Source organism: Mobula birostris, chromosome 3 (assembly GCF_030028105.1).
Source record: "Mobula birostris isolate sMobBir1 chromosome 3, sMobBir1.hap1, whole genome shotgun sequence".
Taxonomy (NCBI): domain Eukaryota; kingdom Metazoa; phylum Chordata; class Chondrichthyes; order Myliobatiformes; family Myliobatidae; genus Mobula; species Mobula birostris.
The window spans coordinates 121,270,571-121,285,519 of record NC_092372.1 but is presented as its reverse complement, the minus strand read 5'-3'; the positions used below and the strand labels follow the sequence as shown (position 1 = coordinate 121,285,519).

The window sequence follows — 14,949 nt, the reverse complement described above, 5'->3', positions numbered from 1 at the left end:
TTGGCCCGTTGTCCCCTGAATCTCTCCCAACCAGACTCCCTTGTCTATTTGCAACCCCCCCCCAAGCAGTAATCCCTTCAAGCGGTCAAAGTGCTATACCTCCCATTCACCGCCTCCCTCGCCTCCATTCAGGGCCCCAAACAGTCCTTCCAGGTGAAGCAATACTCCACCTGCAAATCTGCCGGGGTCGTCAATTGAGTCCGGTGCTCCCTCCTCTAAATCGGTGGGACCCATCATAAATCGGGGGACCGCTTCGTCGAGTATCTCTGCTCCATCCGTCAAAAGTGGAACTCCCCCAAGAGCAAACATTTTAATTCCGATTCCTATTCCCGTTCCGACACACCAGTGCACAGCCTCCTCTAACGCCATGACGAGGCCACCCTCAGAGTGGAGGAGCAACACCTTCTATTCTGTCTGGCATGAGAATCAATTTCTCCTTCCAGTAATTTTTTTCTCCCTCCCCCTTCCCTCTTCTTCTATTCCCACTTTGTCCTCTACCTCTCCTCCTCACCTGCCTATCACCACCCCTGGTAGCCCTCCTGCTTCCTTTTCTGTTACACTCCACTCTCCTCACCTATCAGATTCCTATTTCCTGAGGAGACTGAGGTCATTTAACATCTGCTGGACGATGCTGAGGAGGTTCTACGAGTCTGTGGTGGCCAGTGCTATCATGTTTGCTGTTGTGTGCTGGGGCAGCAGGCTGAGTGTAGCAGACACCAACAGAATCAACAAACTCATTCGTAAGGCCAGTGATGTTGTGGGGATGGAACTGGACTCTCTCATGGTGGTGTCTGAAAAGAGGATGCTGTCTAAGTTGCATGCCATCTTGGTCAATGTCTCCCATCCACTACATAATGTACTGGGTGGGCACAGGATTACATTCAGCCAGAGACTCACTCAACCGAGATGCAGCACAGAGCATCATAGGAAGTCATTCCTGCCTGTGGCCACCAAACTTTACAACTCCTCCCTTGGAGGGTCAGACACCCTGAGCCAATAGGCTGGTCCTGGACTTATTTCATAATTTACTGGCATAACTTACATATTACTATTTAACTATTTATGGTCATAGTCATACTTTATTGATCCCGGGGGAAACTGGTTTTTGTTACAGTTGCACCATAAATAATTAAATAGTAATAGAAATAGTAATAGTAATATTACTATTAGTAAATAGTAATAGTCATAGAAATAATAAATAGTAATAGAAAATAGTAATAAATAGTTAAATAGTAATATGTAAATTATTCCAGTAAATTATGAAATAAGTCCAGGACCAGCCTATTGGCTCAGGGTGTCTGACCCTCCAAGGGAGGAGTTGTAAAGTTTGATGGCCACAGGCAGGAATGACTTCCTATGACGCTCTGTGCTGCATCTCGGTGGAATGAGTCTCTGGCTGAATGTACTCCTGTGCCCACCCAGTACATTATGTAGTGGATGGGAGACATTGTCCAAGATGGCATGCAACTTAGACAGCATCCTCTTTACAGACACCCACCGTGAGAGAGTCCAGTTCCATCCCCACAACCACAACATATGGTTCTATTACTATTCATTATTTATGGAGCAACTGTAACGAAAACCAATCTCCCCCGGGGATTAATAAAGTACGACTATGACTAAGATTCCTTCCTCTCCAGGCCTTTATTTTTCCCATCCTGTGGCTTCACCTATCACCTTCCAGCTATCCTCTTTCCCCCTCCCCGCACCTTTTTATTCTGGCGTCTATCTCCCTTCATTTCCAGTCCTGAAGAAGGGTCTCGGCCTGAAATGTCAACTGTTTATTCACTTCCACAGATGCTTTCTGACCTGCTGAGTTCCTCCAGCATTTTGCATGTGTTGCTTTGAACAGTTAACTCTTTCTTCTCTCCCTGGGTGCTTCCTGGCCTGCAGAGTAATTCCAAATTTCTCCGATTTTCCTCTGGATTTCCAACACCTGCAGTTTTATTTTGTTTGGAGAGCTTTGAACGCCAGCTTCAGTGAACAGTGTCACTAGCTTTCCTCGTGAAACCACTTCCGGGCACGTTTCCCTGTAACTATGTTGCGTGTTTTTAGAATCATTTTGGCTTTTGCAGCGAGCACTTACAGATGCAAACCAGCACAAGTGACATTCATCCAGTGCCAGAGAATTATTACAACTGCATGAATACGGTAATGCATAGAGGGGAGTGGACAAGTCCTTTCAGAAAGTCAAAGGCATCTGGATAGTTGAAGATCAATACTTCAGGAGGCATGACAGAGATTCAGAGATCCTTCCCGGGCGAGAGCCGGGCTCTCCTTGGAGGAGATCTCTACCTGACAGGGTAGTTGGTACCTTGTTTTAACATTGCACCAGAGTCTAGATCTTGTGCTCTTGACTCTTGGCCCTTAACTCTTACCCTCAAGAGACAAGTGCCAAGTCAAAGCTAACACCGAGATCCACTTGCCATCATGGTCACTAGAGGGTGTGACAGAGCAGGGGGGAGATGTGGCTTCACCGTCCCAGTGGCCTGGTTTCACCGCAGCTGTTGAATTTACTTGTTCTCCCTGTAACTCCACAGTGCTCCCATTTCCCAAAGACACAGAAGAGCCGGGAGGTTAATGGGTCGGTATAAACGGGACTCGGTGTAAGGGGTGGAACCTGGCAAGAGGCGGTGGGACTGGAGGTGGAGGCGAGATGAAGGTGGGATTTGTGTAAATGGGTGTCTCCACACAGTGCCGACTCTGGAAAGCAGTTTCCAATTCCAGGGTTCAGCGTTTCCCAGGCAGACCCTGCTGAGGAGTTGGGCTGAACACACTTTCAGGGTCTGGAGTCTTGCGAGGAAAATCAGGCAACTTACTGCCTTGTCCTGTGAGCCAATCCCAAATTCCCCTCTCATTCTGCATCCCAGAAATGACCGGCAGTGTGTGAAGGCAACTCAAAGATCAACACAAAAAGCAAGACTTTTCTTTTTGCTTTTACCATTACAAATCCCAGGCATAAGTGCAACAGAGAGGCCCAGACTGACTGAGACACGCCCAGAGACTTGTGTAAAGTTATCATTTAACCATACAGTACCTATGAATGTGCCCGCCAATTCACCGTGTGTATTTGCTGAAATGTCCCTTGGCATATAAACACCAACAGACTGGTAGAACAACATTCTGTCTGGGCTTCAAGACAGGGAAAGCATCACACTAACAAGGTCAATAACAAGGTGAAATATGTATTTTACACTTACACTAAAAAATCTAATTCATAACAATAAGTTAGCATTTACCTAATAACTAACGACTTCTCTATATGTTCTGTCTAGCTGTGATAAACAAATTAACCTGAGTGAAGTAGATATATGCAGACTTAAAGGTCTTTATGCCAGAGGAAGGGAAATACTTTTGATACCTATTTACTCATTGATTGAAATACAGCTTTAAGCCACCCTGCCCAGCAACCCCCGATTTAATCCTAGCCTAATTATGGGAAAATTTACAATGACCAATTAACCTACAAACCAGTACATCTTTGGACTGTGGGAGGAACCCGGAGCACCCGGGGGAAACCCACACACATCCACGGGGAGAAAGTACAAACTCCTTACAGGCAGCGGTGGGAATTGAACCCGCGTCACTAGTACTGTAAACTGTTGTGCTAACCACTACTCTACCGTGCCACCCCACAGGTGTTAATTTGTGACATCGCCATCCAGGTAGGTTATTCACCAAAGCTGACAGTGGTGGTTTTTTATTTAAAAAGGCGGTGTACACAGTGCACAAAAATTTCCAGTCTCCTGTTAGGGTCTTTTCAGAAGGTAATGATAGGACTCAGAAAAGCTACCTTCTTTTGAAAGTCATGACTCTACCCACATCAACAAAAAAAAGAGACAAAAGGAGAACGACTCTCCCTTCTTAAAACCCCTGAGTCTTGGCCTCAGTTGCTCTCCAGGCGAAGCAGAGCCCAGAGAGACACTTGAAACAAAACAGATGCCCACGCCGGTCATGGTAGCTTCCACTACTAAATATAGAGCTGGAACCTACGAGAGCAGGAAGATATGTCAGGTAGGGGGATAGAGGACTCAGGTTCAGGATCAAGGGGAAGAGGCTCAGAAAGGTGAACCTTCTACACCCAGCGCGTAGTGAGTACCTGGAACAAGGGAAATACTGAAGCAGAATTGCTTGCAGCACTTTATCCGAGTATTTGAATTGCTTTGGAACAGAAAGCTTTCACCCAAGTGCTAGGAGGTGATATTAGTGCAGACGGGTGGGAATGCATGCAATGGGCTGAATGGCCCGCATCCATGTGGCTTGATTCTGTATTAACATACACCAGAGTGAGGTACATGCAGTGAGCACTCCACACTCACTGGTTTTAGTGGAACAAAACCTGAGTTAAAAAACAACACTGGCCACAGAGTGTGTATTCAACGCCAGTGACTGTGGATGGCTTTCTACGGCACAAGACCATAAGGCACAGGAACAGAGTTAGGCTATTCGGTCCATTTTATCATGGCTGATTTGTTATTCCTCTCAACCCCGTTCTTCTGCCTTCTCCCTGTAGCCTTTGATGCCGAGATTATTCAAGAACCTATCAACCTCTGCTTTAAATATACCCAATAAATTGGCCTCCACAGCTATCTGTAGTAATTAATTCCATAGATTCACCACACTCTGGCTAAAAGAATTTCTTTCCTCATCTCTGTTCTAAATGGGGGGCGGGGGGTGGAATTACTGTCAAATGCAAAGCAGATCATCTCTGGGCCTGGGTCAAGGCAAGCCAGCGTCACTCTCACCAGAAGCATTCACTGGAGAAGAAATAGCCCATCCCATGGATTTAAGAGCAACTTATTTTTTTTTATAAAATCTCCAGAGTGGGGCCTAAGAAGAGAAGTTTCAGAAATTTTCAGAAGAGTTCAGCCATTCAGAGATCATATCCACCTTGGGGCATAAAATCTCCCAATTAAACATTGTAACAAACTTTTCACATTTCTGATGATCACAACGCTGCTAACAGTCAGACTCTCTTTCCATCCTGTATTCCAACGACGTGCCACATGTCTTAGCATTCTGACTATTTATAGCATGCCAGTTATGTACTGGAGAGTCACAAGCACGCATCATCTCCCCTGATGCAGTACTCCAGCTACACATCGTGCAGTGTTGTTCGTGGGAGGCTCAGGCTGTTCAGAGACCGTGTTTAACAATCACTGCAATTGTGCTCCAGGTGCCGCACAGCACAGCACTGGGACTGGGACAGAAATCCCTGGGAATTTCCTCTGATGGCCCAGCAAGGTTATCCTATAAAAAGCCAAGTCGCACAAGCCAGATGAGCACTGAGCTGTTTCGAGGCTTGGAGTGGGCAGATGCCCTACCATTGATCTTGTGTTTTGCTTTAGTGAAAGACAAAATAAGGCAAAGGTGTGCGAAACTACAGGCAGACACCAAGGAACAATAAGTTCTACTTGATCAACAAACGGCAGAGCTTGGGAATCCTGCAACATGAGCAAGTTTTATCGAAAACACAACTGGGAAGTCGGTGTGTGAAGGGTACCAACACAATCCTCAGTGTGTTAAACACATGCTTACACGTGGGAACACTGAGAATAGGCAGCGGTGCAAACACAGCACAGCCCTGTTCAGACTTTTTTTAAAACCTCAGATACTCAAAAAGTACAAACTCAGCCTGCAAACAGTGTGGGCGTCAAAGTTCAAAGTAACATTACTAACCAAGTTAGTGTATGTCACCATATACAGCCCAGAGATTCATTTTCTTGTGGGCATACTCAATAAATCCAATAACTGTAACAGAACCAATGAAAGACTGCACCAACAGGGAGGGCAACAAAATGCAAATACAAAGAGAAAGAAAAATAGTAAGAATAATAAATGAGTAATGAATGGCTATCACAATAAACACAATGAGAGCTCTCCACAGCCCCCTGTGTTAAATCCAACCTGGGCCACTGCCAGGCAATGTAACAATGGGGCTCCACCTGCATCCTGGGTGGGTTCCTGAACCCAAGTCGCCCGTGTTGGACAAGCAGCTTCTAGAGATGTGTGATGCCTTCCTTCCCCTTTACACACCCCACTCCCCATGGAGCTTCCAGCAGCTCACTTGGGGACCGACAACCTGGCAGGGTGGTGCTACAACAACAGCCTCTCGCTCAATGTCAGCGAGACCGAGGACCTGATGATTGACTTCGGCAGGAGGAAATGGGAGGTCCACCAGCCAGTCCTCGGTGGAGGAACACAGTGACAGAGGATCAGCAACTTGTAATTCCTCAGTGTTAACGTTTCAGAGGATATGTCCTGGCCCCAACACGCAAGTGTAATCATGAAGAAGGCACAAAAGTTCAAAGTACATTTATTATCAAAGTATGTACACCTTCTACAACCTTGAGTTTTGCTCCTAACAGGCAGCCACGAAACAAAGACACCCAAAGAAAAAGACTGTCTAACACCCAATGTGCAGAGAATAAAAACCACATCATGCCCATGGGAAAAAAAACATATAAAGTAAAAGAATAAAATAACCCACAAAAAGACCGTCCAACACCCAATGTGCGATGGAAAAAAAAATAGCATGCAGAGAGGAACCGCAAGCAAATACTGTTTCTGAACTGAAGTCTGCAAAGAGAGTCTGTAGTTCAGCGCAGAGTCGAGTAAACGTCGTGGAACAGCGATTGGAACCGGCCCGTACCTCGTCTCGGACCCTGGCATACTGACCTATTCGATCTGGCCCGGCGCTTAGCTCTCCGTTCAAACAACGGGCTCTGCCCATACCTTGTCTCGCCAGTAAATCACTGTCCGAGCAGCACGTTCAGTCCCATCAATACCCTCTGGGGCCAGGACCTCGCGGCTCTGAGCTGGCCTGTGCCTGACCTTCCACACTCACCGCATCACCTCTACTTCCTTAACAGTTTGCAAAGATTTGGCTTACCATCTAAAACTTTAACAAACTTCTATAGACTGGCTACCTTACAGCTGGGTATGGGAACACCAATGCCCCTGAACAGAAAATCCTACAAATAGTATTAGATATGGCCCAGTCCATCACAGGTCACCACCGAGCACATCCACACCAAGGGAGCGCTGTCACAGCAAAGCAGCATCCATCAAAGGCCCCCACCACCCAACCAGGCTCTTGCTGCTCTGCTGTCAGGAAGGTGGTACAGATGCCTTAGGACCCACACTACCAGGTTCAGGAAACTCAACCATTAGCCTCTTGAGCCAAGGGGGATAAATTCACTCACCCTATCACTGAACTGTTCCCATAACCTAAGGACTCTTCGTCTCATGTTCTCGATATTTATTTATTATTATTATTTCTTTCTTTCTTTTTATTTGTTCAGTTTGTTGTTTGCACACTGGTTGTTTGTCCTGTTGGATGTGGTCTTCCATTGATTCTATTGTGTTTCTTGGATTTACTGAGTATGCCCGCAAGTAAACTTATCTCCTGGTGGTAAACTGAGAAAAAGTCACCACTGTGCAAAAGTCAGAGGGACAGTCAGTATACTGTATATAGCTCAGGTGCCCAAGATTTTTGCACAGTACTGTATTTGTCAACGTGGAGCGGAGAGCAAGTCTGTAAATCTGGTGGAAGCAAAGGGTGTTGGGAATGGCGAGAGTGGAGCGCGGCGGGAGGGGTATGGAACAGGTGGCAGAGGAGTGCCAGGGGCAGGGGATGGCACACCCAGCCCTGACACACCACACAAGGTCATTTGATTCCAAACAATTGGTTTATTGATCATTACTGAATGTCCCTCTGGTGCTTCCTGATCCCTCCAGTCTTCCCAACCATGATTCCCCTCTCCCTTTCCCCTTCCCATTCTCAGTCCACAATGGAGACCCGTATCAGAATCAGATTTATCATCACTCACGTCATGAAATTTCTTATTTTTGTGGCAGCAGTACAGTGCAAAATATAAAAATTACTACAATACTGTGCAAGTGTCAGGCACCCTAGCTATATATATGAGCTTAAGACTTTTGTACAGTACTATATGTACTTTAACAATAAACTTACTGTGAACTTTCCGTTATTACCCTACAACCATCAGGCTCTTGAACCAGCATGAGTAACTTCACCCAGCTCAGTGCTGAACAGATCCCACAACCCATGGACTTACTTTCAAAGGCTCTACAACTCATATTCACAGCATTATTTTTTTAAACTTCTTTATTATTTGCATAAATGGTGTTCTTTTGCACATTATTATGCATATTTTCCATTTGCACTATTTATTTTATATTTTTATTGTAACGAGTATATTTTATGCCTTGCACTGTATTGCTGTCACAAAAACAACCAATTTCCTGACATATGTCAGTGATAATAAACTTAATTCTTTCTCAGCACCTAGATAGGAAAGGCTCAGAGAGACATGGTTTAATGTGGTCAGGTCGCACTAGCAGCGTCAGTATGGACTAGTCGGGCCGAAGGGCCTGTTTTCCTCACTCTGTAATTGGCGAATTGATTAAAAATAAATTGGATTGTTTGTCATAGAATGAGAGGATTTGTGCAAAAATTAAACTTCTTAATGTCTCGCTCACCCTTTGTTTCAAATCTCCCACCAATTCATACCTTGAAGATTTGATCAGCCCCACTGACAATCTTTCAAAGTTTCTAGCCCCATTGAGCATTAAACTGTTCCATACATTCTCGTGGCTTCAGGTACTAAATTCCAGGATTTAGAATTCCTTCTTCAAATTTTTCTATCTCTAAAAAATCTCTCCTTTATTCAGACACCCTTAGCATCATTAACCAATTTTAGCTCACTTGCCCTGAAATACCCGCAGGCAACTCTGTCAAATTTCTTTTGACTATGTGTGGTGCAGTTTGTTGAGATAGTTTGCTAATTTGAATTAAAGATGCAAGAAGAATACAGGGTTGATTTTGCTATTTAGAGTGGCCTTTGATAGTAAAGGCAATCTGTAGAGAGAACCATGGGTGATTTGGTAATCCAGCCTGGGAGATACACTAATGCTTTGCTTCAATACTCTCAGCCACTCCTGCCCTGTAAACAATCATCTGCTCCTTGCTGATTCTCTCTCAATTGTCTTCCCTCCCACTGATGTGCTTTGTCAACAGAGAAAACAGGTCCAACAAGAGGTGACCAAAATCTCATTCCAGCTTTGAAAGACCTGCCCCACCCCTGAGGAACCACATGGGTGTTTATTACAGAGATGAGAAAACAAACTTTAGGCGCTCCTTGGCATTTTTTAACAAGGAAATAGGATTAAAAATCTCATGTCAACCCATCACCTACATTCGTTCATCCTCACTTTCCCCAGCCCAATTTTGGGGTCTGTTGCACATTAGGGCTCCCCAACCCGATCCAGATCATGGCCTATGTCACTGTAGTCTGGTTTCACATGAACATTAAACTCAGGTTTCAACTGCTTGGGCTGTGGCTTTGCACAGTACTGATGCTGAATTATCTCATTAAGAATGTCCAGGGTGCATGGCAGTGGGGTGGGATTCCTCTCAGTTACCTGGACCAACAAGCAACAGGGAAAGAAACACAATTGCTTACAAGCTCCCAGCATTTTATAGTCACCCTTTAGTTAGAAAGAGTGAAGATACAAGGTGTAAGAGTTATGACCTGAAATGCTAGCTCTGTTTAGGTTCCTACAGATACAGCCTGGCCTGCTGAATAGTTTTCCAGCATCTGTACATTCACAAGACACAATATGGTTTTCTTTCTGTACTTCAAAAGGAAGTGCAACTCAAAAGAAGCAAGCAGCAAGGTCAAGCAACTGAGTAATGTAATCCTCAGCCCCACTGACTGAACCATTCCTGCCACAGTCACTGTCACAGTGGGGTGCCAAGCTGGTGTAGTGCTTAGTGTGACACCATTCCTGTCACAGTGAGGCACCAGGGTATTGTAGTGCTCAGTGTAGTGTGTAGTGGTTTGCCATTGCCACCTTCTGGGCAGTGTCTTCACAAGATGGGTGACCCCAGCCATTATCAATACTCTTCAGAGATTGTCTGCCTGGCGTCAGTGGTCACATAACCAGGACTTAGGATCTGCATCAGCTGCTCATAAGTCCCTGATTGGGGGGGGGGGGGAGGGGGGAGGGGTTACCTAGCAGGTGCTACACCTTGCCCAAGGGTGACCTGCAGGTGAGCAAAGGGACGGAGTGCCTAACACCTCCTTTGGTAGAGATACATCTCCACCCTGCCACCTTAGGGATTGGGTTTGACAAACTTGTCAAATCAGACAAGTTCTTCTAATTTCCTGAATGGTCAATGCAAATTGGATGGTGAGAAACTTGGCAATTATTTCCAATCTCATGCTATGATGTTGCCCAAACAAGGTTAGGGGGTACATAGAGCAGTTAGGGAAAGGGGGACCGAGCGAGGGGAAAGGGGGGCCGTGCGAGGGGAAAGGGGGGCCGTGCGAGGGGAAAGGAGGCCGAGCGAGGGGAAAGGGGGGCCGTGCGAGGGGAAAGGGGGGCCGTGCGAGGGGAAAGGGGGCTGAGCGAGGGGAAAGGGGGCCGAGCGAGGGGAAAGGGGGGCCGTGCGAGGGGAAAGGGGGGCTGTGCGAGGGGAAGCCATCTGAGGTGGAAATGTCAGATATGAGAGGGCATAGATTTCAGGAATAACAAACATGACACTGAAGAAACAAAGCAGGTCAAGGAACATGTGTAGGGGGCAGAAAGGAATTGTTAAACATTTTGCATCAAAAACTTGCATTAGGATTACTTGTACCTGTTTGTACACCCGGATACCTCTATAGTTATGAAAAGATGGGAAAAATTTAAAGTTGATTCACATGGCAAGCTTTTTTGTAAAAGAAAGACTGTGAAATGTCCGAAATGTGCTGCTTAGGGATATGAGTGAAGCAGGTATGACATCAATGTGTAAGAGGCACCAAACAAACAACTGAATCAGGAGGAATAACAGAGATGGGGACCACGGGCAGGCAGAAGGGGTTTGGTTCAGATTGGCATCATGTTTGACACGAACAATGAGCTGTTCCTATGCCATGTTCCATCTCGAACAACTAAGCCTTGTAAGCACACGCAACAAATCCAACTGCGCAAAGGTGTGTTCAGAGCAAGACTGTGGCTGAGTTCTGACCACCACTGAACAAGGGACAAATTCAAGTCCACAGAAAGATGCAGCAGAATGCTCGGGATGGTTCGTGTCAGATACTTAGGAGCACTTGAAGACCACCACAGACAAAACAATGCAGCCACGAGCCAAGCACACCTCATAGTGATCTTACCCACTAATTAGTTGCTAACTACATGCCTTATTATGAAATGATTACAAAAGTATTGAAGAGCTTTAACAATAAGTGGAATGAATCATCACTGTCATAATACCTTGCAAGGCTTAATTGCTTATCATTCTCATGCCATACTTCCAGAGATCAGGAACATAACCATTTAAGATCAAACTTTCAAGCCCTTAAAACAAAAGACTAAATGGTCGATTAATAAAAGGAACCCAGCGATTTCTCTTCTCCTCATAACCAGTGATCCTCTTTAGAAGCTAGACCTTAAATCTAATTTGTCACTAAAGCGGGACTGACCAGGGATGTCACTCAACCAATGTCTGACGGGTTATGGTGGCAATTCAAATAATATCACAAAAGTTTGATTCTTCAGGTGCACAAGTTTCCTGAATGAAATCCACTTGATTTATTAAGGAGCCTGGCACGCAGCCTCAAACAGGAGCAGCAGTAGGTTTAAGTGGTTCCTGTACATTGCTCACTCAGAATAGAAAAGGGATGAAAACACAATGGAAATAAACAATTCCTCCAGTATCAGAAGAACACCATACACCAGCTCGATCACATCTAACCCTCATGGCTCAGATTACACACAAACCAGCCACGAAGTCTCGCATCAGTATCAGCACAAACTGAAAGTCGTCCCAAAGCATTTCAGGTATTCTGGACAAGTTCCAAACTGTGCACAATCTCTTCTCAGGCTTTCATCCGGGCCCAGGTGTCGATCTTAACCGACATTTTGATGAAAAAGTCCGTCATCTTCAGCATCATCCCTGATGAAGATGGAGGAGTTTGCCATCGTAACATTGGTTAAAATCGACACCTGGACCTGCTGGAAGCCGGAAAAGAGTTTATGCATTATATACACCCTGAAACCACTAGTTGCTTTTCCATTTCCAAAACAATCTGAGAGAGTATGGCACTGTACTTATGCCAAACTTCACCTGGCATAATGAAGGGCAGTTCCACTCACTGATGCAATCTCATTGCAAGGTTGCTCTCTCCCAAAACAAAGGTGCTGAAGTGTAGAGCCATTTAAATTTGCCAATACTTGTGTCAGGGTCAAGCCATTTGATGAACATTGTTGTAACTTGTGCAGCCTTCACATCATTCTTTTGAAGATATACCAGTGTGAAGACTAGCTGCAAATGTTTCATCCATTAAGGGATTGCTCTGAAAGATACAGGCTCCATAGCCACTTGATGCAGGAAGAGGGGGTGAGTCACAGACCTGGGCCAGCATGGTCCTCCAAATGTCCAGGACCCTACAGCTTTGGCAAAGCGGGCTGCTGGTTTACTCCGGCATTTGCAGTCTTGCTCCCACCAGAACAGGTGTGGAGAGGGAGAACACGGCATCTATCAATGACCGCCTTGCAGAACATTTCCCACCAGCTAACTGCCACCCCTGAGAATGCCAGCTCCGACCGAGACCCAGCCGAGCTCTCCGCTGCTTCAGATGCAGCCTCCTCCCCGAACTTCTACCACCTCCGCAACCTCAGTGCAGAGGGAAGGGCTTTGAAGCTGGAGAGAGGTGCATGGCTAGCTTGTAGAAATCCAGCACCTACTCCAAACCCCTTTGAGCACCAGAAATTTTCATAAAATATTAGAAACTCTGAAACAAACCCTGAAGGAAGCAGAAGGCTTCAGTGAGCTCTCCATTGACTGGAGCTAGATTGGAGGCAAGGACAATAATTCAGAGTTAGCTTCTCCGTATAAACCTATGCTTTGCTCAAGGTTGGTACAGAAAGGAACAGCAACTGCAAACCCAGAGTTAATAGCACACTGGGAAACCCTTGTTGTCACACAGACACCCACCGTACATCTTGCCCTCGTCAGACAGGATAATCTTCCGTCGACCACACGGTGGATAGATGGCCAGGGCCTCCTGGAAGCTCTGCTCAATGTCAGGACTCCATACTCCCTCAGCGTCATTATCCAACGATTTTTCCAAAGCCTCTGCCCCGTCCTCCCTCCCATCTCCGGGGCTCCCGTTCCCGTTCCAGTCGTTGGACGCAATTGTGGCAGCTGGCGGGGCTCTGAGGAGAGCCGTTAGTTACTGAAGTGAAACCTGCGGAGACAGCGAGGACACAAGGTTAGTGCACGTGCCAGGAAGGTGCCCTTGCCTGCTGCGGGCGGGCACCACAGTCGATCACAGCAAGCATAGAGCCCAGGGACAGGCCCTTTGGTCAATGATATCTGTGCCAAAAATTACACCAAAAAATTAAAATAAATCTATTCTTCCTGCACAAGAGCCATATCCCTCCATTCCCTAACATACAGGTGTCTATCTAACAGCCTCTCAATCTCCACTATCATATCTACTGCCAATGTCAGCTCTGGCAGTCCATTCCAGACACCCACCACTCACTCCTTGCATAGCAAGAAAATCTTGTCCTTAAACTCCCCCCCCCCCCCCCCCACACTTCAGGTGCACTTGCTGCACTAGTTTACATTTCTAAGGGCAATTTAGAGTGGAAAGCAAGTGTAGGAACAGATTCTGAGGGTCTAACCTATTATAATGCCTCCTGCACATTTAAAATACTCTCTGCAGCTTCTTGCTTTCCTGCACTTTTGGACTGCCCACAATTACAACTGCACGACGTATGCTAGTGATATGCACGGTAGCGTAGTGGTTAGCACAACGCTTTACAGTACGGGTGACCCGGGTTCAATTCCCACCACTGCCTATAACGAGTTTGCACGCTCTCCCTGTGACCGCGTGGGTTTTCTCCGGGTGCTCCACATTCCAAAGACATACCGGCTGTAAATTGTAAATTGTCCTGCGGTTAGGCTCAGATTAAATCGCAGACTGCTGGGCGGCGGGACTCGAAGGGCCTATTCCATGCTTTATCTCAATAAATAAAAAATTAAACCTGGTTCTGATGATAATGAATCAAGTCGACTTGAAAGAGCTGAATGGCCAGCTCCTGCTCCAATTTTCTGTGCTTCTACGCTCTTAAGGAACAGTAGTTAGTCAGGTTGTTGACTTGGCAGATCGTAGCATAGAATTAGAATCGGTCTGAGTGGAGCTACCAAAGGCCAAGGAACAGAAAATGTTGGGAGTTGTTTATGGGCTCCAGAATTGTTGTGTGGTGATTTTGGACATGTTTATCAATAAGGAAATTAGAGGTGCCTGTAACAAGTGTAATTTAGTAGTCACGGGGAGAGGGGAGAACTGGATTTAAGATGTAGATAGGCTGACTCAACCAAAGCAGCACAGTGCAGAGTGCAGATGGCTTGCAGTTCAAACAAGTCAGGTTCAATTGTGATCTCTGGTGCTGTCTGTGTGGAGTTTGCACGTGACCCCTGGGAGGGTGCAGGATGCCCGCGTTTCCTCCCACATTCCAAAGCCTTGCTAGCTAATTGGCCGCTGTAAATTACCGCTGGTAGGAGGATCCGGGGAGTGTTAAGGCATAGTGGTTACAGTTCGGCGTGTCGGAGTTGGGGGGGGGGGGGTTCAAATCCGCCGCCGTCTGTAAGGAACTTGTACGTTCTCCCCGTAACCGCGTGGGTTTATTCTGGGGGCTCCGGTTTGTACGCTCTCCCCGTAACCGCGTGGGTTTATCCTGGGTGCTCCAGTTTGTACGCTCTCCCCATAACCGCGTGGGTTTATCCTGGGGGCTCCGGTTTGTACGCTCTCCCTTATCCTGGGGGCCCCGGTTTGTACGTTCTCCCCGTAACCGCGTGGGTTTATCCTGGAAGCTGCGGTTTCCTCCCACAGTCCAAAGATGCTCATTAACTAGTCAGTGTAAATT

At 46.3% G+C, this 14,949-nt stretch overlaps 1 protein-coding gene across 1 annotated transcript in view; it reads right to left on the bottom strand.

The window, feature by feature from the left end:
• The window catches only part of LOC140195694 (transcriptional enhancer factor TEF-5-like), a 210,672-nt gene that overhangs the window by 185,590 nt on the left and 10,133 nt on the right, over positions 1 to 14,949 (bottom strand). The window contains exon 2 of the mRNA XM_072254407.1: positions 13,010 to 13,245. Within this exon, the coding sequence (XP_072110508.1) occupies positions 13,010 to 13,245 (236 nt within the window). The remainder of the gene's footprint in view (positions 1 to 13,009; positions 13,246 to 14,949) is intronic.